Below are 25,780 nucleotides of genomic sequence, written 5' to 3'. Positions count from 1 at the left end.
TGTGAACCCTGGGTGGAGCAAAGCAGCTGCTGTGCCCACCTGGAAGCCATGTCTCCTCATATTTCCTTGTACCTGGTCATGGAGAAGGACCCTGGTCAGACCCGAGTGAGGTACAGTCTGCCACAAGATGGTGCCATTTCCCTACACGGTGTATGTTTGTACTGGATGGTACCACAGAAGCAGTTGCTTACCTGTGGCCGACCAGACAGACCGGGGTTAAACAACAGCCTCCTGATCTCAAGTACCCATATTCAGGGTTCGAGTCTAACTATGGTAAATTTGCTTTTGTTGTCTTTAATTGTCAGAAGTCAATCAGATTAAATTTTATAAGATTTGTAGCAGCGAAAGTGTTAAATTTCATTCTCGCAGCATGTCCATTCATTTGGTCGTTGTCACCCTTGTGGGTATTGTTGATGACTTAAACAGACTCTGACACACACACACACACACACACACACACACACACACACACACACACACAAAACAGCCAATGCAATACTTCAGCTGTCACTGGCACTGTCATTACTACAGAAATTCCTTCCAGATAGTACCTGGACAGTGTGAGATGTAGACCAGTAGTTATACCATTAGGAATTCAGGTAATTCTTAGAGACTCTGTACAACTACTGGATACTTTACTGGGAGGGAGCTGTGTTACGCTCTGGGAGTCTAGTAGTTCTGTCTCCCTTTCATTCCGTAGAAAGGCAAGTGAATTTCTGCTCAACTATCATGACGTTACGCTGCGTTAAGGAATTCTCGGCTGTGTACACATAAAACAATCTTCTCGGCGTTCCCTTCCTGAGCCTGCAGTTTGGCCAGAGGAAGAGATCAGCACTAATTCATTGCATTCAGGCAGCTTTTGAATCGTGACGACTAAGCAACAAACACCCTTTCAGAGCAGCATATGCGAGGAGAAATTCCAGCTATCACTCTTCCTCTTAGGACAAGGTCTGGTCCTGCAGGAAACCTTATACGGATTGATACGGATACTCAAAAGAAGGATGGAACTGTCAACATAACATGCTAAGCTCAGTAAATCAATAGGAGCAACAAAGCTGGTGATAGAACCGTGATTATCATGGCTCATAGCTCGCAAGGAAGAACAGTGACCGCCTTTAACAGCTATGTGGCGACTGGAAAGGAAAAGTAAGACGAAAGCACAGGAAAGGAGATAGGAAATGTAGGGGGGCAGTTTGGAAATTAAAAACATATGCCCGACGAAAAGAAGAATAGCAAGTATTGAACTGAAATCCTAGAAAGAAAGTGAGAGGGAATTGTGTGGAATGTAAGATCACCAGTGTAGCGTCCCTGATGGAATCAGTATTGGCAGCCAGAAAGATTATAAGAAGAAATGTATTTCAAATCTTACAGTTCATGGTGGGCTGAAAGGCTTAAGAAGCACAACAAATTAAATCAACTGGGAGAGAGAAGACCGAGTCTGGTCACCCTTCTTCAGTACCGACTAAGTGAGGGTAAGCTTCCAGCCAGATGGAAAAAAGCCACTTGACAAGGGCGAAAGAGTCAGCCTAGGATGGGTTTCAGCATGGAAGCACAGTGTTTGAAAACATCAGAACCAACACCCACTGACCACTACTGTTTTCCTGCCTGGATTACGAGTACAGTGCTCCTTGCCGGTGTAGGGGGATCAGAGATAGTAAGCTATATTGAGACCCCACCTATTCTCGCCAGGAATACAATGGCCTTTACAGATGAGGAAGCGCCCATGGCGACCTATTATTGGCTAACATATATCGCCCATCATTCTCACCTGGATTATAGAGCTCTTTACAGGTGCATATAGATCCAAAATAATAAGCTACAGCACGAGGCATTCCACCTATCACTGACCACCATCTGTTATTCTTACTTGGATTATAGCACCCCCACCTATCAGTGACCGCCTATAATGTACCCTCACCAGTTTCTCACCTGAATTATGACATTTTGTACAGGTGAAGAAAGAGTAATGGTGACATATAATGTCAAGTTCTCATCTATCATTGATCACCGGTGGTTCAGTCGGTAGAGAGGTGGCTTGTAGTCCTAACGGACCCGGGTTCAAATCCCACTGGGGCAGGGAACAATTTAAGGATTTGAATTTCATAAAAATCAGGCTTTACTGATCTACCAGAAGACCCGTCGACATGTCGTAAAAATACCCCCGCTAATACCAATACACCAGTCCTGTATGAGACAGCCCTAGCATGTATTCAGTATGGACGGTGGGTGTTAGCGCCGAAGTGGTGACATGTAGAGGTGTGCGGTACGTAGGAGGGCTACTGGGCCTTGAAAGCAGGCTGTGAAGCCTATGCCCAGAGTCGGACACATAAAAAAAAAAAAAAAAATCTATAACTGACCTACACCTACAATTGGTACCATTTATAATTATCCATCAGATATCATTCTCACCTGGATTACAGCGGTCCTTACAGGTGTGGAAGGATCCATGACGATAGTGTCACCCCCATCATGCACCATCATCTGTCATTTGCACTCAGATTACACTGAATTTCCGATAATCCGGCATCCGATGGTTTGGAAAACCCGATGGTTCGGAATTTTCAGCCCAGGGTCATTTTTAGCTTTTTTAGGTAAAAAACTGAGAGCAATCGGGAAAAAATGAAAAATATAGAAAAATAGCTGAAAGTGGTGCGCCGAACTATCCAATTCCGCACCCATGCCGACATTCAGGAGGTCCCAGATGTTATTTTTTTGGGTGTGTTTTGAACATTTTCAGGTACCTGTCTGATAGTCCGGAAAATCTGATAATCCGGAAGGCCCATGGGCTACTGTATTCCGGATCAAAGAACTTTTACTGTATATTGGTCTATACACATATAGAAGGGATTATGGTTATCCGTTATTGATCACACCTACTACTGACCATCATCAATCGTTGCCATCAGCATAAATGTTTATACAGATGCAGAAATTCCTTAAAATTACCCATTGTTCACCCTAGTTAGTCTCACCTGGATTATAGCGATCCTTACAGGTGTAGAAGGACCCATGATGACAGCTTGTGCCAAGGCCCCACCTGTCATTGACCACCACTGTGTCCTTGACGGGGGACTCGTTGAACAGCCACGCCAGGAACACGGTGGAGTTCCAGTACCAATCTGCTGCGTCAGCAGCCCCATCAGACCACACCACCTCGGGATGGTAGTTGTTTACCTGTGGCACACATTTATTATATACCGTCAGGGTAAATGTACAGTTGGTAGTCATTACTGCATACTGATTTATTCATTGTGTTATCATTATACACCTATTTCTTGCTCAACGCAGCCATGCTTGCTCGCGTGTGTGAGTGATAACCCTTACAGTTTTAATCCAGTTGTATCCAAATTTAGCATAATGAGAGAGAAATAGTCAAGGGGTTGACCTACTGTTTTTCGAAACATATCAAAGGTCAAGGTCGCATGGCTAGGTCAAAATTTAACCTAGTAAGATCAACTTAAGGTTTTTGACCGTTTCAGACCAAACTGGGTGCAAGAGTTGAGGCTAATGAAAAAAAAAAGTGTTTGATTTTAAGAATGATCAGTCAAAGATCAAGGTCACACAACAAAGTCAGATTTCAACCAGAGTGTCTGTGTGAACAAAATAACTAAAAAACAGGTTTAATCTGATATGGCGCAAACTTGATGGAAGGCTTAAGGATCAGCGACGGAGCTGACCAACTGCTTTAGAGAACAATAGGTTAAAGGACCAGGCCAAGTGACTAGGTCAACTTAACAGCTTCAGTCGTCTTCACAAATTTCAAGGAAGGGTTTAAAGGTCGGCATGATGAAGACATGCGATTTTAAGAGCAGTCAGTCAAAGATCAAGATAAAAGGGAAAGGTCAGAATTCCAGGCCACAGGAAGAGGTTCAGGTAGAATTTTTGACGTGATTTGGACCAAAAGTGGTGAAAGGGTTCAGTGTAAGACAGAAATGAAGCAATTCGATTTTGAAGCATTTGATCGAAAGTGAAGATCACAGGGCAAAGTTAAATTTTTAGCCCTTAAGGCCCTCTCCCACTTCGGCGTAAATAGGCACGATGAAGCCACGATGAAAATCGTGGCTGAAGTCGGTGATGTGTCGACGATTCTGACCAAGAATCGTGGTGTCGGCGTAATACCGGCGACACCAGTACGACAAAACGCCGAAACCTCGGCGGAGTATACGATATAACTGGCGACTAGTAGCCGACATATCGCTGATATGTCGGCATAATGCACAAGCATTATTCTAAATTCAAATTTTAACGTTTTTTTTATGGCGATTCAATGGCGATAAAGGTACAACGGCGGCGTGCTGTCGACGATGTATCGTCGATGTGTCGGCGAATGCATCGCATGCACCTCGCAGACAAAAGCCGAGGCCATCGCAGGTGCCTCGCCGTCATCGGCGTATTTAAGGCGATTAATCGACGGTTCATCCGCGAAATGTCGGCGATATATCACCGACATTCATAAGATGAAATATTACTGTTGCACAACCCGGTACATATCGTACGGTTTACGTAGGCTATGTCGTATTAACCTCACCGATGCATCGCCGATACATTGCCGACGCTTCGCCATATGACCGTATGACATCTCAACATTTTTTTTCACCGCCGACGCCTCGCCGATGTCAGCGATCATACGCGGTTTATATGCAGGGTAATCGCCGACGTCGCCGAGGCGTCGCCTTGTTGTTTACGACTAATCTGCGAAATTTTACAAAATCGTGGAGGGCCACGACGTTTTCATGCAGCATGAAAACGTCGTGGTCCCCCACGACAAATTTCCACCTCGTGCGACGTATCGGCGCCATGCCACGAATGGACAAGATTTTGATGACGAATACCCACGATTAGGGATTTTTGACACATTGTGACTTTATCTTCCACACTTTCGCCGAAGTGGGAGAGGGCCTTTAGATTAGTTCATGGGCGTGGATGCTGCACTGTCTGTTTCTCCTTGTTAATAAAAAATAATATTATTATTAGTTATCATCATCATCATCATCTTTATTATTAGTTATCATTATTATTATTATTATTGTTATTATTATTATTATTATTACTAGTCTCCACATATTACATAAGTGGAGACCATTGTTTTCGCTGGTATTATTATTCCTGCCTCAGAGTCTCATAATGATTCCAGAAGAACAGGAGACCATGCGAGGAATCTGAAGGGCCCAGGTTGTGTGTCATGGCACGGGCCATTGTTGATAGAAAAAAGAAAAAATCCAGATCCTTTACCCACAGTGAAAGGACATGTCAGAAAGAGTCATATCAGTAATGTGTTGTGAACGAGATGAATTGGTCGTGCCTACTGAAGATTTCAACACGACCTGCGCAAGGCATCTGAATGGCCCAGGTTATGTGTCCTGGTGTGGGCCATTGCTGAGAGAAAAAAAAAATCCAAATCTCCCTAATGGGGTCAAGGTCATTGTAAGAAGGAGTAGCTAGGTGGAGTCTAGTGACTGTCTGCAGGACAGTTTCAGAGTTCTAGTTATAATAATAATAATAATAATTATTATTATTATTATTATTATTATTATTACTGTAGCTGGAGGGGCGCCCATCATCGACTCAGTCGATGTTGTGCTGTCTACAGGTGACTACTGTACACTGACTGACAACCAATTGGGTTTCTGTAACCCAGGAAACCATTTACTACTCTGAGTTGTAACCATATAACCAAATGACGACTGGTGGTCTGGTGGGTTAAAATGCTGCAGCTGGATGGCGCCTGTAATGGTTTCCGTCTGAGGAATGGGTGGGGTTTATTGCTCACGTGACGCCACACAGGGTCGAGTGAGCTTGGTCACCCTGACCTTCAGTGTTGGGACCGAATACCCTAACCCGGAGCCCCTAAGCTCCTGATGGGGAAGAAAAGGAATGGCTGCTGCTGCTGCTGCTGCTGCTGCTGCCGTTGCTGTTGCTGCTGCTGCTGCTGCTGATGATGATGATGATCATGATCCTTTCAGCTGAAAGACGTCATTTGTATTAACCTGTACTCTAATCTTGATTTGGCCAGAAAGGGTTAACAGTATTTGGCTTACAGCATACACACAGACACGCAGACCACACAAACTGTCTGACTTACAGGGGAGTGACGTAGGAAGAAAAAGGAAAAGAAATTCTGATTGAACCCTTCCAGCCAATGGACAATTTTCAGTTTATCCCGCTGCTGCTGACCAGTGTTATTCACATTTATAGGGCATTTATGTGAAGGAGTTAACGAAGGCTATATCCATCCAGGTGAAGCGGTTAATAAAGACCGTATGTAAACCTCGGCCACTTTCGCCTGGAGGCTGTATGACTAGAGTGAAAAGGACGCCTTCGAGGTTGTGTAATCATCATCATCTTGACCTCTTTTGCCACCTATGGCTTTGGTGAGGTATGAACACATACAAAGGAAATACACTAGTAGAAGAGCCATCAAGAGCATGCCCCGTGAAATGGCCACACTATCATTCACACATCATTCAAGCCCTCGCAATCCTGGCGCCATCTCACAAGCATAACAATCTGCTCAAACTGTTTGTGTATTTTTGAGGTTAGTTACACACACACACACACACACACACACACACACACACACACACACACACACACACACACACACACACACACACACACACACACACACACACACACACACACACACACACACACACACACACACACACACACACACACACACACACACACACACACACATACACACTTGCCAGACAGAGTATTTCCTTTGACAATTGAGTTACAGGAGAGATGTGTCAAACCCTTACCATGTACTGTCTGCTCCAGGAGTCGTGTTACCCCCTGCCACCCCGCTCTTACTGATGTGGCAACGGCGTACTGCTCGCATGGGTAGGAGGCAGACAGCAGATTTTTTTTTTTATATATAGTCTAATACAGTAAATCGACATATCAAGACGCGGTTGAATGTTCCACGGAGGATATAATACAGAATGGAATCACTGTGAGGGTATGTGGTGCTACTTACAATGAATAATGCTGCCTCTGATGAAGAAAGTGGTGGCGAGGTGGAAGAGGTAGGGTAATGGAGGGGGTGAGGTAAGGGAAAGGAGAAAGGGGGGGGGAAGTCAGGAGAATGGGAATGTGAACCGAAGTGGTGGTGAAGCATCGAAGCACCGTGAATGGGAGACGAAGGGAGGAAGGGAAGGGGAATGAAGCTGTCCCACGTTTCCACTGGGTTATAATGGGTAATAGTGATACTGTCCTAGCTCCCTTCCGTCATTGTCTTACATGCCTCTAGGGGGAGAAGAGTAGGAGGTTATGGGGACATCCAGGCCCTAAAAACTCACAAGGCCTTAGTAATCGTAAACTGTGAGGTGTTCGTAACCTTGCAGTTCACAAGTTGTTTTGCCGCTTCATTCTCTCTTCGGCATTCCTGTTCTCCTGACCTGCCTCCCTCCCCCCTCTCCCCTCCCTTACTGTGGGTAACACCACATCACCTTACAGAGATTCCACATTATATTATATCCCCGGTGGGTCATTCGACTGCATGTTAATATGTCGATGTACTGTATCACAATACTTAATACGAAAAATCTCTGCTGTCTGCCTCCCACCCACACGACTAGTACGCCGCTGCCACATGAGTGAGAGCGGGATGGCAAAGGGTAACATGGTCCCCGAAGCCGACTGTACTCCTCCGTAAATACTTCATCCAGCAAAATCCCTGTAAACTCTACCTTCACTGACCTTCATATCTTGTTTTCTCACACATTTATCTTATCTATCCAGCTTCTTCGTGGCTTACCATATTTCCAAACACCTCCGAACTCACTCACATAGACCCTATTCTTCTCATTTCTTGGTTCTGGAGAGAGACGCCTTCATGTGGTGGCACTGATATAACTACGTATCAACTACATGGTTATACACAAGCCCCTCAACTAACTCCCCATCCCCTGGAAGGAGGATGGTGGACTGGGCTGTGACAACTTAAGCCTGCAGTCACTGGGTTCACTTTTCAGATGAGCCTGGTGCAATAACAACAACAACAACGACAACAACAACCCTACCTATATCTCTCTTCATGTGACCATACTATCAAAGCTCGCTCCTCTACACTATTATCAACAGGCTCCTTACTCCACATCTTTAGCGAATCGCGTTATATCTCATCCCCTTCTTTCTATGCATTCCACACACATTCCCCAATAGTCCCAGATCCACTGCTATTACTTTCTCATTCTGTCATGCATAGTCCCACTTCCACTGCCTTTACTTTCTACTTCGTGCATTCATACCATTACAAAGTCTGACACTGATACGTTAATGTGGGTACTAACACACTTTCATGCCATCCTCTTGCAGCCTCCACACCCAGTCCTCTGTTTTATATCAAGACATTCATTGCACCAACTACATTTCCCTCTGCTCTCCTGATTAACTCTAGGACTAACGTAGCTCAGTCAAGTCGTCTGTCAGTAGCTGGAATATGAGTCTAGAGTTGTCCCGACCATGACATGACTAAAGGAAAAGGAATGAAAAATCTCAGGTTCCCATGCGTCTCACTCTCAGCTGAATAAAATGGCCTGGTGTTAGTTGAATAAAATACCAGGGCTGCTCCGATTATGAGAGGGTTAAAGAAAAAGCTGTCTGACTTACCAGCTCATACAACTCTGGCATGGTTTTCCTGGTCACAAACTCGTGTGTTTGGAAGCTGATCTCTTTGTCCTGCAGGAATAAGGGGTTGAACCATTCGAATAGGGAGTGGTACAGCCCGAAGTGGATGTGTGGGGCCTTGGACCTGACAGCAGCAGCAAGATCACCTGAAACAGAACCTTGTGATACATATTGGTTACCTTTTTAGACGTTGGGAGCTTGGGAATAGATAGGAAAAGCCAGATCACCTCCAACAGAACGTTTTGATAATGGTTTGTTACTTTTTTAGATGTCAAAAGCCAGAGAAAGGATAGCAGATGCAGAAGATCAGGGTGTTTCTTCTTTAGGATGTGACAGTCTGGCAAAGGATAGCAGATGCCGAAGATCACAAGTGTTTACTGTTTTAGATACAGTGAGTCTGGCAATAGTTAGCAGCCGCCATATCACCTGAAACAAAAGATTATAGTCAGTGTTTGCTCCCTAGGACATTTTTTCATTATACTCTTGCCGTCTCCAAGTTGTTTTATTCGGGTTACGAGTGTTACAGCCTGAAGTGGATATGTGCAGCTTGGAAACGGAAAGCAGCTGCAAGATTACCTTAAACAGACGGCCATTATAGAGATTTTACTCCTTTAGATATGGTAAGTCCGGCCAAGTGGAGAAGGGGGAGAATGAGAACTAACTAGAAGAGTGTATGTGAGTGAGTGAGGTGAAGGGCAGAGGGGAGGGGGAGATCAAGGATAAGATGGAGGGATGGAGTGAAGGAAGGGCAAGCGAACGACAGAGGACAGGGCGACATGGAGACTACTTGTTTGTGGTTACCCCTTACCGGATGAAGGCGTTTTTTTTTTTTTTTTTTTTTTATGTGACCGACTCTGGGCATAGGCTTCACAGCCTGCTTTCAAGGCCCAGTAGTCCTCCTACGTACCGCCTGGGAGAGGATATAAGGCCACATCACCAGCAACAGAAGAAAGGAAGTGTTAATATGTCCTAAAAGGCTAAAACTATGGTGCAGTGTTGCTATGAAGGACATGCTATGGAAGGAACAACAGAGAAAAACCAATGCACTCACCCACAAGGTCTCTCTTCGGCCCAACATCCATAGCGTTCCAGCCCCATGATCCTTTAGAAGGCCAGAGAGTAAACCCTTCGTGGTGTTTACTGGTCAGCACAACATAACGCGCACCAGAAGCATCCAGAATCCGGGCCCACTCCTCAGGATCATAAAACTCAGCGGTGAAATCCCGGGCGAAGTCTTGGTAGGTGAAATCAGGCCGATAGTTGTTCTTCATGAAATTCACGTACGCCTGGTTTTTGTCACCTGTGGAATGGCAGGATAAAATTACAGGTTGACAGATGTAATGTCTGAGTTATAGATTTTAGTTACTTCGAGGCTTGACTATGGTGCTTTTTTGGTTGTGTGGAATAGTAACTAAGACTAAATGGCTTGACTCGTTTCCAGCAGCCGCGGAATGACGGTTTAGGCTTAGAGGCTTGACGTGTGGGATGATTTACACTTACGCTATATTATAACTGTTTTTAAAGTAATTACTGATGCCGGCTAGAACGCTATGCCATGGTCCCAGTGTCTAACATTTTCAGCATTATTTTACTCATACGGCTGTAGGACTCTTCAGTAAATTTCTTGATTATTTGCTGGGTACAGATACAATCACCTTACCTTGCCAGAACTCCCAGAACCACTCCGAACCAAAGGACGGGACGGAGAACACGCCCCAGTGGAGGAAGATGCCGACTTTTGCCTCGTCATACCAGCTGGGCAGAGGGCGGGAATCCAGTGACGCCCAGTTCGGTTGGTACTCGGCTCTCACAGCACACACTGAGTGCAAAGTGAAAGGCTGATATATAGGGAGTGGTCCACGTAGTACGCATCTCAAGTCTCGTGTGTTGCGGGGATGCTTCGGTCTGCTGGTGTAAGGGACGTTGATATTTTGGGTGTAATACAGAAATACTAATCAGCCATGCAGTCAGTGGACGTAAACACCAGTCGCTACAGAAATGTGGTTCTTATCCTTTTTCGGTATTCGTACCGTTGGAGTTTTCATAATACTCTCCTGCACTCCTTAACAAAAACTGACTTTAAAGTAAAATATATGAGATTCAGAAAGCTATTTACTTCTCCATCCCCCCCCCAAAAAAAAAAGTGGATCAATAGCATATATATACATCTAAGAAATGTAAATCATTTAATTACCATATTGAGTCAAAACTGGATATTTTTGCTGAAACGTCATTTACCTGGTTACAGTTCAGTAACAGTTGTATTACAGCACCCATCCTACACAGAAAACACCGGCATCTTATATTTTTATTTTTATTTATATTTTTTTTTAGGCGATGACAGGGTGGGAACCAGTTTCTTTCTTTTTCTTCCTTTTTCTTTTTTTTTTTTTCGTTGAAAGAGGCACACACTCATCATTGCTTGCACCCAAATGGTTTCTTGCCTTGTTTTCATGTGTAAGCACAATGAAAAACCTACCTCACAAATGTATGTGATGGCAAACGGTGCGAGAACAATCAGAACTCTCTCTGCCAACTGTGGGAATGATCTCAGTTAAGCATACCAAAGCTTATGTGGTTGCGCTGATTCAAATTCCACTCGGACATTATTGTTTTATCTTCAGCCCAACAAAATCCTATTTCATCTGATCGCTGTCACTTATGGAATCCAGGTTGAAAAGCAAACTGATCACTTATCCGTCTCTCTGACACTGAAACCTCTCAATGGTGGCACAAAGTTACTGAAAATCTGTCTATTTATCTACCGTATCTATGGCATATATATTTTCAGTATCAACATAAGTATAACGTTGCATTTGTCGGTGTGTCTAGTACCCCTGGCTTTAAGGTTTCGTATTCCTTAGGGGCACACGTACCCCTGATTAAAATCCAATCGCTACAAATTATGGCAAAGGTTATGGGTAGTACAGAATGAGGTCTGTTGCGAGTATCATTTTTGCTATCACCGGAAGACTGTACTCAGCTTATCGGAGATATCTCACAGGAAAACTGGTTCGCAGAGTTTGTATGTTGCCTTCACTACCATGCGTCTACCCTATTCGGTATAAACTCCTCTGGTGGCGCAGTAGGTAAAATATATATGTCCAGGTGCTGAAGAGGTACCGTTAACATGGACACAGAATGGATAAATAACATATAAATATAAAACCCTCTCATGCCTGTATCAGTATTCTCCTCCAGCTAAAACCAAGCAATTTTAATTCATCTGAGAGCGAGTCAAAGGAGTCTGGGAGTGCTAATACCATCACAATCGTCCATCTCATGAACTGGACGATTTTAGTACTGTAGTCCATCTAACTTCAGAGACTCTTCTTCTTCTTCTTCTTCTTCGTTTCGTCTTCTTCTTCTTCTTCTCTCTCTCTCTCTCTCTCTCTCTCTCTCTCTCTCTCTTTCTCTCTCTCTCTCTCTCTCTCTCTCTCTCTCTCTCTCTCTCTCTCTCTCTCTCTCAGCGTTAAAAGTCGCACAGGAGGCTTCATCGCGCCTCTCCTTAAGCTATTTATTTTGTACAGTACACCTAAACAGTCTCGTCTGAGCTGTTTACATTGTTTTTATACCTGTCATATTTCTCATCAGTGATATACAAGAAGTGCTGGAGGATAAGGTGAGAAATAAATCGCTAAGTAAAGGGTGCAACGAAGCCTCCACCCCCAGTTAGAAGCCCTGAGTCATACGGGTTTGTGAAAGTTAATGTGACAGAGAAATAAACTGATAAAGACTGATAAGGAAGAGATACCAGAGTCTATACCCTATTCACTCTAACTTGGCCTAAAATTATTACCTCTCCAGCTTGATTACTGAGTTATTGCGAGAGATTAACACTAGAATATAATGCTAGTCATGAAGAAGTGGTATGGGAAGGATTTAGAGCCGTAGTATTGTCTTTTTCTGCCACTGAGCTACGTGGAATAATACCTGAAGAATGGCGAATATCTGGGCGAAGCTAAAACGAAGAGGAAAGTGATGGTGAGGTGTGGTGGTGGTGTAGTGTGTTAGTGGTCGTGTAGTGTGGTAGTGGTTGTGGCGTGCTGTGGTAGTGGTGGTGTGGTGTGTGGCAGTGGTGGTGTGGTGGTAATGATGTGGTAGTGTGGTAGTGTGAGGTGGGGATAAAATCATACTAAGGGGGTGATCTGTGTCGATGTTCTCGTTTCCTCACTATTGGACCCAGCATAGTCACCACTTAACATTAGTAAAAGAAAACGGGGTCGGACAAATTTGCCGCGTCTGTATATTAACACTGTGACAGGCGGAGGACTGGCGTCTGTGTGTGTGTGTGTGTTATTTTTTGGAGGATCTAGTATAATATATTGCGTTGCTGATCTAGTGTTGGTCGACTATAGATAGCTGTAGATTTTGATGGTATGTCATTTAATAAGATATAGGATTTGTTTCCTGTGAAATATGAATGGCCATCCAAACCCGCGACCTGTTAGAGGAATTCATTAAAAATATAGTGTGGGTGTGGGCTGTTTCGTCTTATTATTATTATTATAAGTTTGCAGCTCCAGGCTCATATGAATGTGAACCCACTAGACTGCAGGCTGAAATTGTCTTTCTTCTTGCAGTCCACCATTCGCCTTTCAGAGGATGACAGACCTGAGGGACCTTTGTGTAGCCAGGCAGATCCACCGCCCAGTTACGAATATCAATGCCACCAAGTGAAGGCGTCCCTCTGCGGCCCTATAGTCGCGGCGCGCGACTCTGAGGCTGTCATTATCGTACCCTGACAACCTACTATTCAAAAGTGCGTCCGATTTCGTATCATATTATACACGAATCATGTATAAATATATTATACACGAATATTATTATACACAACATGTTATACACGAATCACATGCGTCTCATATTATACACGAAATCAGACGCACTTTTGAATGGTAGGTTGGCAGAGCACGATAATAACAACCTCAGAGTGGCGCGCCGCGACTATAGTACTGTATGGCACACAGGTTTATTATACTGTACCGTCTACCCATACAAAAAGAAAAATTTAAATGAGCTAAAAAAAGCGAAAAACAAACTACAGAGTATCTGGCAACATCTACGATACTACAAAACAACTCTCTCTCTCTCTCTCTCTCTCTCTCTCCCCACTTACCACTGTTCAGGACAAAAAGATGTCTCTTAGGGCAAGTTAAAGATGATACAAACACTAATAATAATAATAATAATAATAATAATAATAATAATAATAATAAAGCCACATCTCTTTAAGGAAATACTCGTACCGGTATGAAACTTAAAGGGGGAGGGGGAAATGACTTGGCACCAAATTCTAACTTGTTATACCTAATATATCAAATTTGAAAAGAGCAACTTCAGCCTGCAGTCCACCAAATTCGCGTTACAAATGAACCTGGGGCTACAACTACTACTACTACTACTATTACGACACCACCACCACCAACAACAACTACTACTACTACTACTACTACTACTAGGGTACTACTACTACTACTGTTTTCATTTCACACATAAAGCGTTGCCAAAATGCCGAACAATACACGCCCACTGTCAGTACAGATCGTTTATAAGGAGGGGTAGAAAAAAAAAATATATATATAAAACCAACTTGGCACTGGTTAGGGACGCCTTCACGCGATGGCAGCGATATGACCCGGCGGTGGAGCTGCCTGGTTATACAAACGTCCCTGTCCCCTCCCTACCCCCTAAAGCAGGATAGTGGGATGGGGAAGGAGGGCAATTTCAGTCTGCAGTCTTCCGGGTTTGTGTTGTAGATAAACATGGGCCTACAACAACAACAACAACAACAACAACTACTACTACTACCACTACTACTACTACAACCAGCTTTATTCATCAGGTATTTTATGATGCTCGTGGAGATCAGCCAAACCCCTTTCTTGATTTTTGGCGAATATTTTCCTCCAGAGAAGTACGATTTGTCGCCACCTCAACCTACTTTGGCGTGGTAGGGATGGTAGTATGGCTTGTGGTATAGTGTGGTAGTGTGTGCTGGAGTGGTAGTGGTGGTGTGGTAGTGGTGGTGTAATGGTGGTGGCGTGATGTGGTGGTGTGGTGTGATGTGGTAGAGTGGTCATGGTGTGATAGTTGTGGTGTGGTAGTTGTGGTGAGGTAATGTAGGATGATAACGTGGTGTGGTGGTAGAGGTAGTGTGGTATGGTAAGCTGTGGTGGTAGTATGGTGTGGTGTGATGCATTACTAGTGTGGTGTTGTAAAGAGGTGTGATAGTGTGGTGTGGTGTGGTGGTGTGGTGCGATAGTGTTGAGAGGAAGAGTGGTACGGTAGTGTGGTGTGGTAGTGTGTTCTAGTGGCGTGGTGTAGTATGGTGTGCTAGTATGGTGTTGGTAAGGCAGTGTGGTAGTCATGGTGGTGGTTATGTGGTGGTAGCGGTAGTGTGGTGTGGTAGGTTAGGTTGGTGGTGGAACGGTATTACTGGCAATGTGGTAGGACAATGTGATGGTAGTGGCTGAAGTGTGGTGGGTAAGGGTGGTGGTAGTGGTGGTGTTTGTCCTTTGTCTGGTAGCTGATAGTCTCCCCCTTCTCCCCCACCCTCGTTCAGTTCACCAGCACTACCACATACACTGCTGTTTGCTTTATTTACTAAGGTTTCAGTGCCTCGTAAACATGTCTCCCTCTTGTTTACTTAAATCCACTTAAATCTCAGTTTTTTATATGCATCTGTTGTTGCTATTATGGCTCCAGGATAATCCGGAAGTGTATGCGGTGGACTACAGGCTGAAACTGTCCCTCCTCTAGTTTACCATCCTCCTTTCGGAAGATGGAGTAGTGACTGCTTCAAATATCAATAGAACTACGATGCCCAATTTTCACAGGTTATACTTCAACATACCCGACAGCTCACCATCATCCCAGTTCATCCAGTATACTTCCCTGCCTAACACATGTCTCTGAAACAAATAAATAAAAAAATAAATAAAAATGAATGAATAAATACTTAAATACATAAGGAGCAGCCAAGGTACTGAATTTTGGTGCAGTACTCCGTTCACATAATCTGGAATGATCTGTACATATTTGGCTCGATGTAATGGATTTAAAAGAATGAGAAAGGACCTGAAAGACTTGAAAATCTAACACACACACACACACACACACACACACACACACACTGAGATTTCTTTTGGCATATGACTTCCCTGATGAACCTGGAACGACTTGAAAGGATAAAATATTTTGACTGATTTGCCTCTGAATTAATCTACTTGTGTCTGAACATTGCTTTAATAAATTATACTCATTCTAAGCCCCTCTTGTTCGGTTTTTCTAGGGAAGGGCAATTTCTATGTGGGATGTCAGCCAATGATTTTCTTTTTGGAATATAAAAGCTGACCTGCATGACGTGAAAGAGGTTAAGTTAACGTGGGTTGGAAGGAGAAACACTAACATTAAATATGACAACGAAATCAGGACTAAGATGCTGCTTATACAAAATGCACTGCCCGTGGAAGGAACAGAATGATGCAGAGTCGATGATTTAGCACTAAATACGTGATGTAAACAACTGCCGTGGATCTAAAGCGCTTAACTTTTTCGTTTTCTCACTTTAACATATTTCCAGGACATTTGTTTATATTCGTGCGATCTCCAATAAACGTTTTTCAGCTTAATAGAGTCTTCGAACTGGCAACCATATATATATATATATATATATATATATATATATCATTATATATATATATTATATATATATATATATATATATATATATATATATATCATTATTTCGTTATCTTCGCTATGAAACATTCCCTCTCGGATGGATGATATGGTCTGGCGATCTCAGAAATAAGTCAATAATATTATCATGGATTTAAAGGTAATAATTTTACCTACAAAATAACTACAGTGCTGACTCCGGTAAACATCTGATGAAATAAGGTACAGTCGATCAAAATATTTAGAGAGAGAGAGAGAGAGAGAGAGCACACTTCACGCGAGTGTGACACCCCACGTTCATAAATTTCGTTGCTATAAATTGCTTGCTGTAGAATTCCTGGTTAGCACTCTTAACATATGCATATTCGGACAATGGAGTAACTCGGAATATCACACGCAGTACGGGTCATTTAGGATATCACCGGACCCTTCCAGCGCGATAGTTTTTGATCGACTGTACGATTAACAGGTAAATAACGACGGGAATACCAGTAACACAATAGCCGAAATACCACGATAATTCCTACTATGCGAGTGATGACAAGTAACGTTAATGAAGAGAATCAGTCATTACCAAATGTTGGATATTATCTTTATCTCCCATTTCAATTTCCACTCACTAAACACAGCATGTGAGTCTGAAAGAGGCTTCGCTACACATTACATGAAGCACGAAGCGGTGCCAAGGCACAGCAATCCCGTCCCCGGCAGTCATTTTAGTGCCAACGTATAAACACAACAGGATGCCTAGTCAAAGATGCCACATATCAAATTTGGAATAAATCGGGTGAAAACTGACGATTTTATGCCCATTTGAAAATTTAGGCCCGACCCACCTTACACTGAACCTCCTATCGCTGACTGGGGGGTGACCCCCCTGATGTAATGAGGCATGTTACAGGATGCAGATTTGAAAGATGCACCTTAGGTTTTGGTTTCATGTCGATATGACGAGTTTGAAAGGAGTTATGGCAAAAAAAAAAAAAAATCCCTCCCCCCCCTTTTTTTTTTAATCTTTATTTGGCCTACTTCCTGGGCCTTGGCCCAATTTGGATCAAAAATTAATCGGGCGATCATAAGGTTATAGCCCTTCATCCCTGACATTTTTTAGTCAAAATCGCACCAGTAGTTTTCACGTAAAGGTGTTAACAAACACATACAAACAAACAAACAAACAAACCGAGTGGAAACAACACCCGTCCCCTAGCCACGCCGGGGCGGGGACGGGTAATGAGGAAAAATTGATTGGCTAAAGAAGGCATAATATTGAGAGGAAAAAAAAACAAAAACAAAAACAGCGTAAGTCTTGACGAGAATGGTGACGAGTTGACACTGAGCCGAAATCAAATGCAAACACGGGCTGGAGACAAGTGGATCTTACGCAGATTATTTTTTCTCAATTTCTCATTTCACTTAACACCTACCAAATAAAATTAGGGCTAGGATGCTTCATTATACACTGGGAAAATTTACGGACATTGATCTGACTTGTGACACTAGGAAATAAACAACACGGATACCAGCACTGGACTGACCGAGGAAGCAAGAGATGAAGAAGAAGCACCTCGACATCCTGGGCAGCACTCAAGTGAGGCTGGCGACTATGACCAATCCATCTCTCATGTGACTCCCTTCCCCCATCCCTCCCCACGCTGCGCAGACTCACACTCATGCTTGTATTCACGGCGCAGACACACAGTACGTAGAATTTAGTGTGATTACGGATGTACGGTACTTAACATACCTCTCTAGCCCGAAGTTCCGTCTAAGCTGAATAAAATCGTCTGGGGGACACAAGAATAAAGATAAAAGTAGAGAAGGGGTGAATGAATGCTGTTTAATCTCTCTAGTTAGAACACTTCTTCCTAAACATAATAAAATGGTCTGGATATAATAATAATAATAATAATAATAATGAAAATTATAACGATAATAACGATGATGCTGATGAGTTATAAATAGTAATGATATAAGTAGTAGTAGTAATAGTAGTAGTAGTGGTAGTATTAGTAGTAGTAGTAGTAGTAGTAATAATAATAATAATAATAATAATAATAATAATAATAATAATAACAACAACAACAACAACAACAACAATAATAATACATCATCAAAGTGAATGGCTCAACCTCTTCAATTCAGTGACATTTTATCATTTTATTCCTGCCACCATCGACCGCCTTTCACTCATGCCAACATCTGAGAGAGACGCCTTCATGTAGTGGCACCGATACGACTGGCCGGCCCCACTGCCTGGCAAAACACACGTCCCTCAGCTGCATTCCTCTGACCAGAAAAGAAGATGGTCGACTGCAGGAGGCAACTTCAGCCTGTAGTCCACTGGGTTCACATGCTCAGATGAACCTACGACGACAACGATAACAAAAATAACAACAACGAAACATCAAAACAGACAACAAACAAAACAACCACAAACATCAAAGCAACAAGAACAGTAGAGACAGAAAAAAAAAAAAGACAACCATAACAAAAACAAAGCCACCACCAACACCAATAACAAACAGCCACTACTGCTACTACTACTACTACTACTACTACTACTTCCTCCGCCACAGTGACTTATTTTCCATGTTATTCTCACTACTGGTACTTTTTTTTATTGTGAAGAGCAAAATCAATCTTCATAATGCAGCTCACCATTTGGAGTTGCAATGCGAAGGTTAACTATCTATCTATCTATAGCCCGACGCCCTAATCCCGCAAAGGGTGGCCGCAGACAAAACGCCTCCAAGTCACTCTGTCACCCACCATTTGACTCCCCTCCCCCCAACTCACCCCCCCCTCCCTCATATACCTCTCAACTCCATCCCTCCACTAACCTTAATATTACAATCCGCTGGTCCCAAACACACCAACGGCTGTGTTTACCAACCATATACCACTACTTTTGTTACTTAATTTTTTCCCTTAACATTACAATGCTAATAAAGATATTAATCTGTTGGAGTCGCTGGTCCATGCTACTCTCCACCGCAGAAGCTTCGTAATCCATCCCAGCCAGAGTGACAGGCCTGAGGGCTGATGATTTTGTGCCCTTGAGTGCAGACCTCACGAGGGAGAATGACAGTCGACATCTCATCCAGGACATAACAGAACTCCGGGGTTGACGCTTCTTCTCAGAAAGAACCTCTGCCAGTCTCGAGTAGAATCTCACCGCCTTTAGACCCATCCCACCTGATATTGTGGACACATGGGGGGTGAATCGGCCGTGGTCGACATGTTGGATCCTTTCTTGATAAATATATTTTGTGTTCATTCCCTTTGTGTGCAGCCTCGAGAGACACTTTGCGGTGACGGGCTGCCATTGGATCAAATATCCTAATGTCGAAGAAAGCCCTCTGCCCACGTGTCCAGAAATCACGAACACTGACATCCACTCTTGCATTATTTGATGTGTTTGCTGCTCTGTGGATGAAGTGCTCACCGCCTAGAGGGAGCAGAGCTGGCTCAGTGATGACATCATCATACATCCTGTAGCATTTTTGCAGTGAGGTCACTTATTTCATGTCGAATGCTCACAAAGCCTCGCTTCTTGCAAACCACTGCATGGTTTGCATCAGACAGTGCCACAGGCACACTGTTGAGGTGGGCTATCTATTGGCCACACATATCTCAAGGCTATGACGTCAATAAATTCTTGTTTGTTGAAGTGGAAGCCGTTTGCCTTGAGAGGCAGGGTTGTCAACCAGTTTGATTCCCTAGCCTCCTGTGCCATTTCAACTCTTCTGCACTGGTCTGATGTACGATGCTCGGTTATGTGCTGTAGCTGGTCCTTTTGTCTTGCTTTTCACTCTTTGCTTATGTGTGTCTTTATATCTTTATGCCGTTGTTGGTAGATTTCATTCTCTCAACCTGGGCACAAATTTTCCATGAGAAGGATTCGGTGAGCTTAAGTGAATTTCTGTGTTCATAGCCTGCCGTGGCTGCTGGATTTATGATGCCAAGGCCACCCATCCTGGGTGGCAGTGCAAGGAGATCCCTCTCTTCTGGTGTGGGGATGTGGCCATTGGTCAGTGCTCAGAGGAATGATTCCGTGATAGCATCCTCCAGTGGTTGTAGCAGCAACTTTGTGTCTGGCATGGTCCGCATCACGAAGGTCCATTTGTGCTTTATACCATACGTAAATGCTGTGTATGCTGCATGAAGCTCTGTTTTTACGTGGCTGGATAGTAAATGTATTTCTTCTACCCATGTCTTTAACAAATCACTCACATATTTGCCACTGAATTCTTTAGTTCCAATCACTGCACCTAGATGCCTCAAACCTTCTTTTGTCACTATCACCTTTGTATGTCTGAAGGCTTCCTGTGCATCTTGATGGTATGCTGGTTTCACAGTCAAGATGGACTTACTTGCATTAGGGTGATGACCAATTTCAGAGCGATGAAGATGTTACAAGGTCCCACCATTTCCTCACATCTTCCACCTTGCCAGCACCTGTGAGATCGTCTGCATGGGCTACTTGTTTTACATTGGTGGCCTCGTATTTGATCTGTCGTTGCAGTACTGTCATTGCCAGGGCGTACATAGCCATGGCAACTGATTCCCCCTGGGTAGTTCCTTCTGTGGACTGGATAACACTGACATCATGAGCAGCTGTCTTACCCACAATGTAATGGTTTGCTGGTTCTTTGTAGGTGTTTTCCACAAACTGGGAGAATGCTGGCCATTTGACCTTTATGTTGTGCAACATTCCCTCTCGATTGTTGGAATTAAATGTGTCTGAGGTGTCAACGAGTAATACTGCATGTCAATCCTCTTCTTCAGATATTTTCCTCATGGAGTGAACTGCTGCCTCACCTCCTGCCTGCTGGCCTGCACACACTTAGAGGTTGCCAACTGCCTGCTTAACATCATCTTTCACCACCTTCATGATGCATTTTCCTATAAGCCGACTCAGGACTTCACCCGCCCCGATGGGCCTACACCCTGGATTCTTATCAAGGGGGTTTAGTCTGCAAGCCGTCAGTGCTTCCATGTTGTTGCACTGACTTGAAGCCAGCTTCCTCGCCAGTGAGGCAATGGTGTTGCACAGGTCTGTTGCTGCCTCCCCAAACTTGATGTTACTGAAGGTTACTCGCCAAGAGTTTGCATCCAGGCCTAACGGTCCTGCCCCTCCCTATGTGTGCATTGCCTCCCGCCACACCATATCTCCAATTATCCTGTCATATATGATGGGATTGGGAGGAGTGTAGTTGCCGTCAAGCTTTGACTGGGCACTACTACTACTACTGCTGCTGCTGCTGCTGCTGCTGCTACTACTACTACTATTACTACTACTACTACTGCTGCTGCTGCTGCTGCTGCTGCTGCTACTACTACTACTACTACTTCCTCCGCCACAAGCAACTTATTTTCCTTGTTATTCTCGCTATTACTACTACTACAGTACTGCTACTACTACTACTACTACTACTAACCCTTTCAGCACAATACTCCGTGTTATCCGTGCTATCTCCAGACGATTTTATTCAGCATTAGGGCAGGCCTTTAGCGATAGGGCAAGTGAAGCCCACATCCAACCCCTCCAAATCGAACCGTCTCTCTGAGCTGAATAAAATCATCTGAGGCAGGAAGAATAAACTACAAAAAAACGAAATTTTGGGTGAAGGGAAATCTCTCGTTGTGAAGGGGTTGATGAAGTCAAGGTCTAATCCCTCCAGTGCGAAAAGCGTCTCCTGAACCGAGGAAAATCGTCTAGGATAGGAAGAATAAGACCAGACTGCTGTATGGAAGGGCTTAATGCAGGATATACAAGGAGGTCGGTAAACAACATTCCACTACACTCTCCTTCCTCTGAACTTGGCTTAAAATTGAACTCTCCCCATCTTGAATGCCGACTTGTATCAGTATATTCGTTGTATAATGAGGCTAGTCATGAAGAAGTGCTATGGAAGGCATGTAGATCTGTAGCATTGTCTTTTTCTGCCACTGGGCTCTGTGAAATAAGCTGCAGAAGACAATAATATAGGCCAGGTTATGGTGAAAAGAGTATAGTAATTCACGTGGTGGTATCCCATGTATTACGTGGGCGGCTCAGTCTGCTGGTGTGGGCTGGAAGTGACAGTGGGAGCAGGAAGTGAAAGCATGATTCAGGATACATATTTGCTAACGTTAACTAAGCTGTGCCCTCAACACACAATATATCGCCTGGCCGTGTGGAAGAGCAGCGATAGATATGGCTTGCCCTGTAGATATCCCCTTCTGGTTCAAATTGCCTCCGGAGCTGAATAAAATCGTCTGGAGGTAGAAAGATTAGAATATAATCCATTATTAAGCATCTTGAGTGTTATTGGAGGGGGACGCCTTCTCGTGGTGGCACCGACATGACCAGGTGGTGGAGCTGCCTGGCTATACAAACGTCCCTCAGCAGCCTCCCTGTCCCCCAGATGAAGATGGTGGACAGCAGGAGGCGAGCGGCTTCAGCCTGCATTTCAGTGGGTTCACATCCAGATGAACCTGGGACTACAACTACTACTACTACTACTACTACTACTACTACCACTACCACTACTACTACCACTACTACTACTACTACTACCACTACCACTACTACTACTACTACTACTACTACTACTACTACTGCTACCACTACCACTACTACTACTACTACTACTACTACTACTACTACTACTACTACTACTACTACTACTACCACTACCACTACTACTACTACTACTACTACTGCTGCTACCACTACCACTACTACTACTACTACTACTACTACTACTACTACTACTACTACTACTACCACTACCACTACTACTACTACTACTACTACCACTACTACTACTACTACTACTACTACTACTACTACCACTACCACTACTACTACTACTACTACCATTACTGCTGCTGCAACAACAACAACAACAACTACTACTACTACTACTATTAGTACTACTACTACTACTAGGCTACTGTTACTACTAACCCCTTCAGTATTATGCCATCTTTTATCATTTCCCTTTGCTACCTGCAGGTGATTTTATTCATCTTTGGAGAGACTCTTTGGCAGTGGATGGGTTTGTGTGTAACTGATAGAATGTAGTTCAGATCAGACTGAAAAACATCACATATAATAATGGTAAGATGGAAGAGCAAATTACCACAACATTAAATCCCAATTAAGTATCACAGTTCTGATGCGTCACCATGTTCGGCCATCAGCACAGTCAGTATTACCAAGACAAACATGGGCTATACAGTAGCCTATATACAGTAGCCTATATACAGTAGCCTATATACAGCAGCCTATATACAGTAGCCTATATACAGTAGCCTATATACAGTAGCCTATATACAGCAGCCTATATACAAGGTGAAAATAACAACACTTGCGGCGCAACTGCCAGGGTCATATGCCTCCAGACACAGATTAAAACATAACAGTGAGGAGAATAAAAGCAAACAATAGATAACATACAATAATTCACAGACAAAACTTGGAACAGTGTAGCCCGGCTGCCTGCACAAGTTCCCTGGCTCATACAACACGCACCTCTCACAAGTACCGACGATAGACGGTACAGTTGGTCACTCGCCAGGTGCTTGGAGAAGTACCAACGGCACAAATCCCTAAGACTAGGCCACTCCAACAACTGCTGAACAGTCAAGGGGACCAAGGATTTCACAGAGAAACGTAAGGGAACACAATCTGCCTATCTATTGTCAGACACTTTAATCCCGTAAGGGGTGGCCACAAACAAATCGCCTCCATGTCACCCGGTCCCCGGCCATTTCACTGCCCTGCTCCCATCTCACACCCCTTTCTCTCATATACCTCTCCACTCCATCCTTCCATCTCAGCCTTGGCCTCTCCCTCCCTCTCCCCCCCCTCCACCTCACTCACATACACCCTCCTCGTTAGTCTTTCACTCTCCATCCTCTCCATATGGCCAAACCACCTCAGTGTATTTCTCCTGACGTTTCCTATCACATTCACATCCACACCACAACGCTCCTTCACTTCCTCATTTGTCAGTCTGTCTCTCCACGTAACTCTACATGCTCCTCTTAAATAACTCATTTTCACTGCTCTCACTCTTGACTTGTGTCCTTCTAACACGGTCCAAGCTTTACTACCATACGTTAGAGTTGGTATCACAATACTGTCATGCACCGACTTTTTTGCTTCCATGCACACTTCCCAGTTTCTTATCACTGTTTTCAAAGAACCAGCAGCCTTTCTTCCTTATTGTATCCTATCAAGCACTTCACCTTCCAAACATCCATCCTTACTCATCACTCTACCCAGGTACTTAAATGTACTCGCATTTTCCATTTTCCCTTCATCCAACTTCACTGTACGTCCAGTGATTTCACTTCTCTCTCGACCATGACTTTACTCTTCCCTACATTCACATTTAGATTCCGTTGCTTATACATACTTCCAAACTCATTCATCAAGCCATGCACTTCAAGGGGGGGGGGGAAACACCCTCTCCATTAAAAATCAATGAGAGAACCTGGTGTGGCCAATGTGGAGGCCAGCTCCAGTAACTGAAGGAGCCCAGCTTGTCACAGATGGTACTTATCTCGTTAGTCCACACCGCTTCCCAGCGTTCTTGCCAACAACACTGAACTTGTCCAACAATAATAAGGTAAAAATGTAATGCAGGCAGCCAACGCTGAAAAGGCTGGGATCACAGAGTAGATGGTGGGCGAGCCGATACTGCCTTAGCCAGCTCATTCCCTGATACTCCCATATGGGCTGGAACCCAACTCAACCCCACACGACAGCCACAACGTTTTCGGAGGTAATGCCACTCTAAATTGGATAAAGCCTGTGGACAGAACGAGTAATGCCACTCTAATTTGGATAAAACCTACGGACAGAACGAGTAATGCCACTCTAATTTGGATAAAACCTATGGACAGAACGAGTAATGCCACTCTAATTTGGATAAAACCTATGGACAGAACGAGTAATGCCACTCTAATTTGGATAAAGCCTGTGGACAGAACGAATAAAAGGGTTAGTGCAAAGAGAGCTCAACAGAAGTCACTAAAAATCACTAAAGTTGTCTGGGGAAGAAATAATGGGAGCAAATAAAATCGCAGTTACTTCCACTGTAATAAAAAAAAAAAAATGAAAGCTACCGCCCCGACAAAAGGAAGGGAACACAATGCCAAAGTTCACCACAGCATGTCTTGGATCCATTTTTGTTTTTCAGAAATGGATGAACAGAACGTCATATGAGGGAGAAACCAACAACCGACCCTCGGGATGCGATGGGTCGAACCAGCAGGGAAGAGACAGACAAAGCAGACATTATAAACCGAACCCTGTAAAAAATTATTTCTGGTAAGCTTGGGTGAGTGGCAAAAAAGACTTGGAGTCCTGAGAGATGGTAGCATTGGATGTTAAGTCTGGAAGACAGTGTGCATATGGCAGGAAAAAATGGTAATGTGTGGTTGGTTATACGAGGTTCTATCC

At 43.8% G+C, this 25,780-nt stretch overlaps 1 protein-coding gene across 1 annotated transcript in view; it reads right to left on the bottom strand.

Moving 5' to 3' along the window:
• LOC145394437 (alpha-L-fucosidase-like) overlaps window positions 1-20,875 on the bottom strand; it is a 30,033-nt gene extending 9,158 nt beyond the window's left edge. The window contains exons 1-7 of the mRNA XM_080268300.1: window positions 20,759-20,875; window positions 19,810-19,935; window positions 15,494-15,551; window positions 10,298-10,456; window positions 9,689-9,937; window positions 8,620-8,783; window positions 2,973-3,174 (exon numbers count right to left, since the gene is read on the bottom strand). Of these exons, the coding sequence (XP_080124426.1) occupies window positions 2,973-3,174; window positions 8,620-8,783; window positions 9,689-9,937; window positions 10,298-10,456; window positions 15,494-15,551; window positions 19,810-19,935; window positions 20,759-20,875 (1,075 nt within the window). The remainder of the gene's footprint in view (window positions 1-2,972; window positions 3,175-8,619; window positions 8,784-9,688; window positions 9,938-10,297; window positions 10,457-15,493; window positions 15,552-19,809; window positions 19,936-20,758) is intronic.
• Between the last annotated feature and the right edge of the window lie 4,905 nt (window positions 20,876-25,780).

This window comes from Coenobita brevimanus, chromosome 27, assembly GCF_032717465.1.
Source record: "Coenobita brevimanus isolate Jiangsu-jjx chromosome 27, ASM3271746v2, whole genome shotgun sequence".
In the NCBI taxonomy this organism is placed as follows: Eukaryota; Metazoa; Arthropoda; class Malacostraca; order Decapoda; family Coenobitidae; genus Coenobita; species Coenobita brevimanus.
The sequence above is the reverse complement of the archived record's forward strand: the minus strand, read 5'-3'. Positions and strand labels throughout refer to the sequence as shown.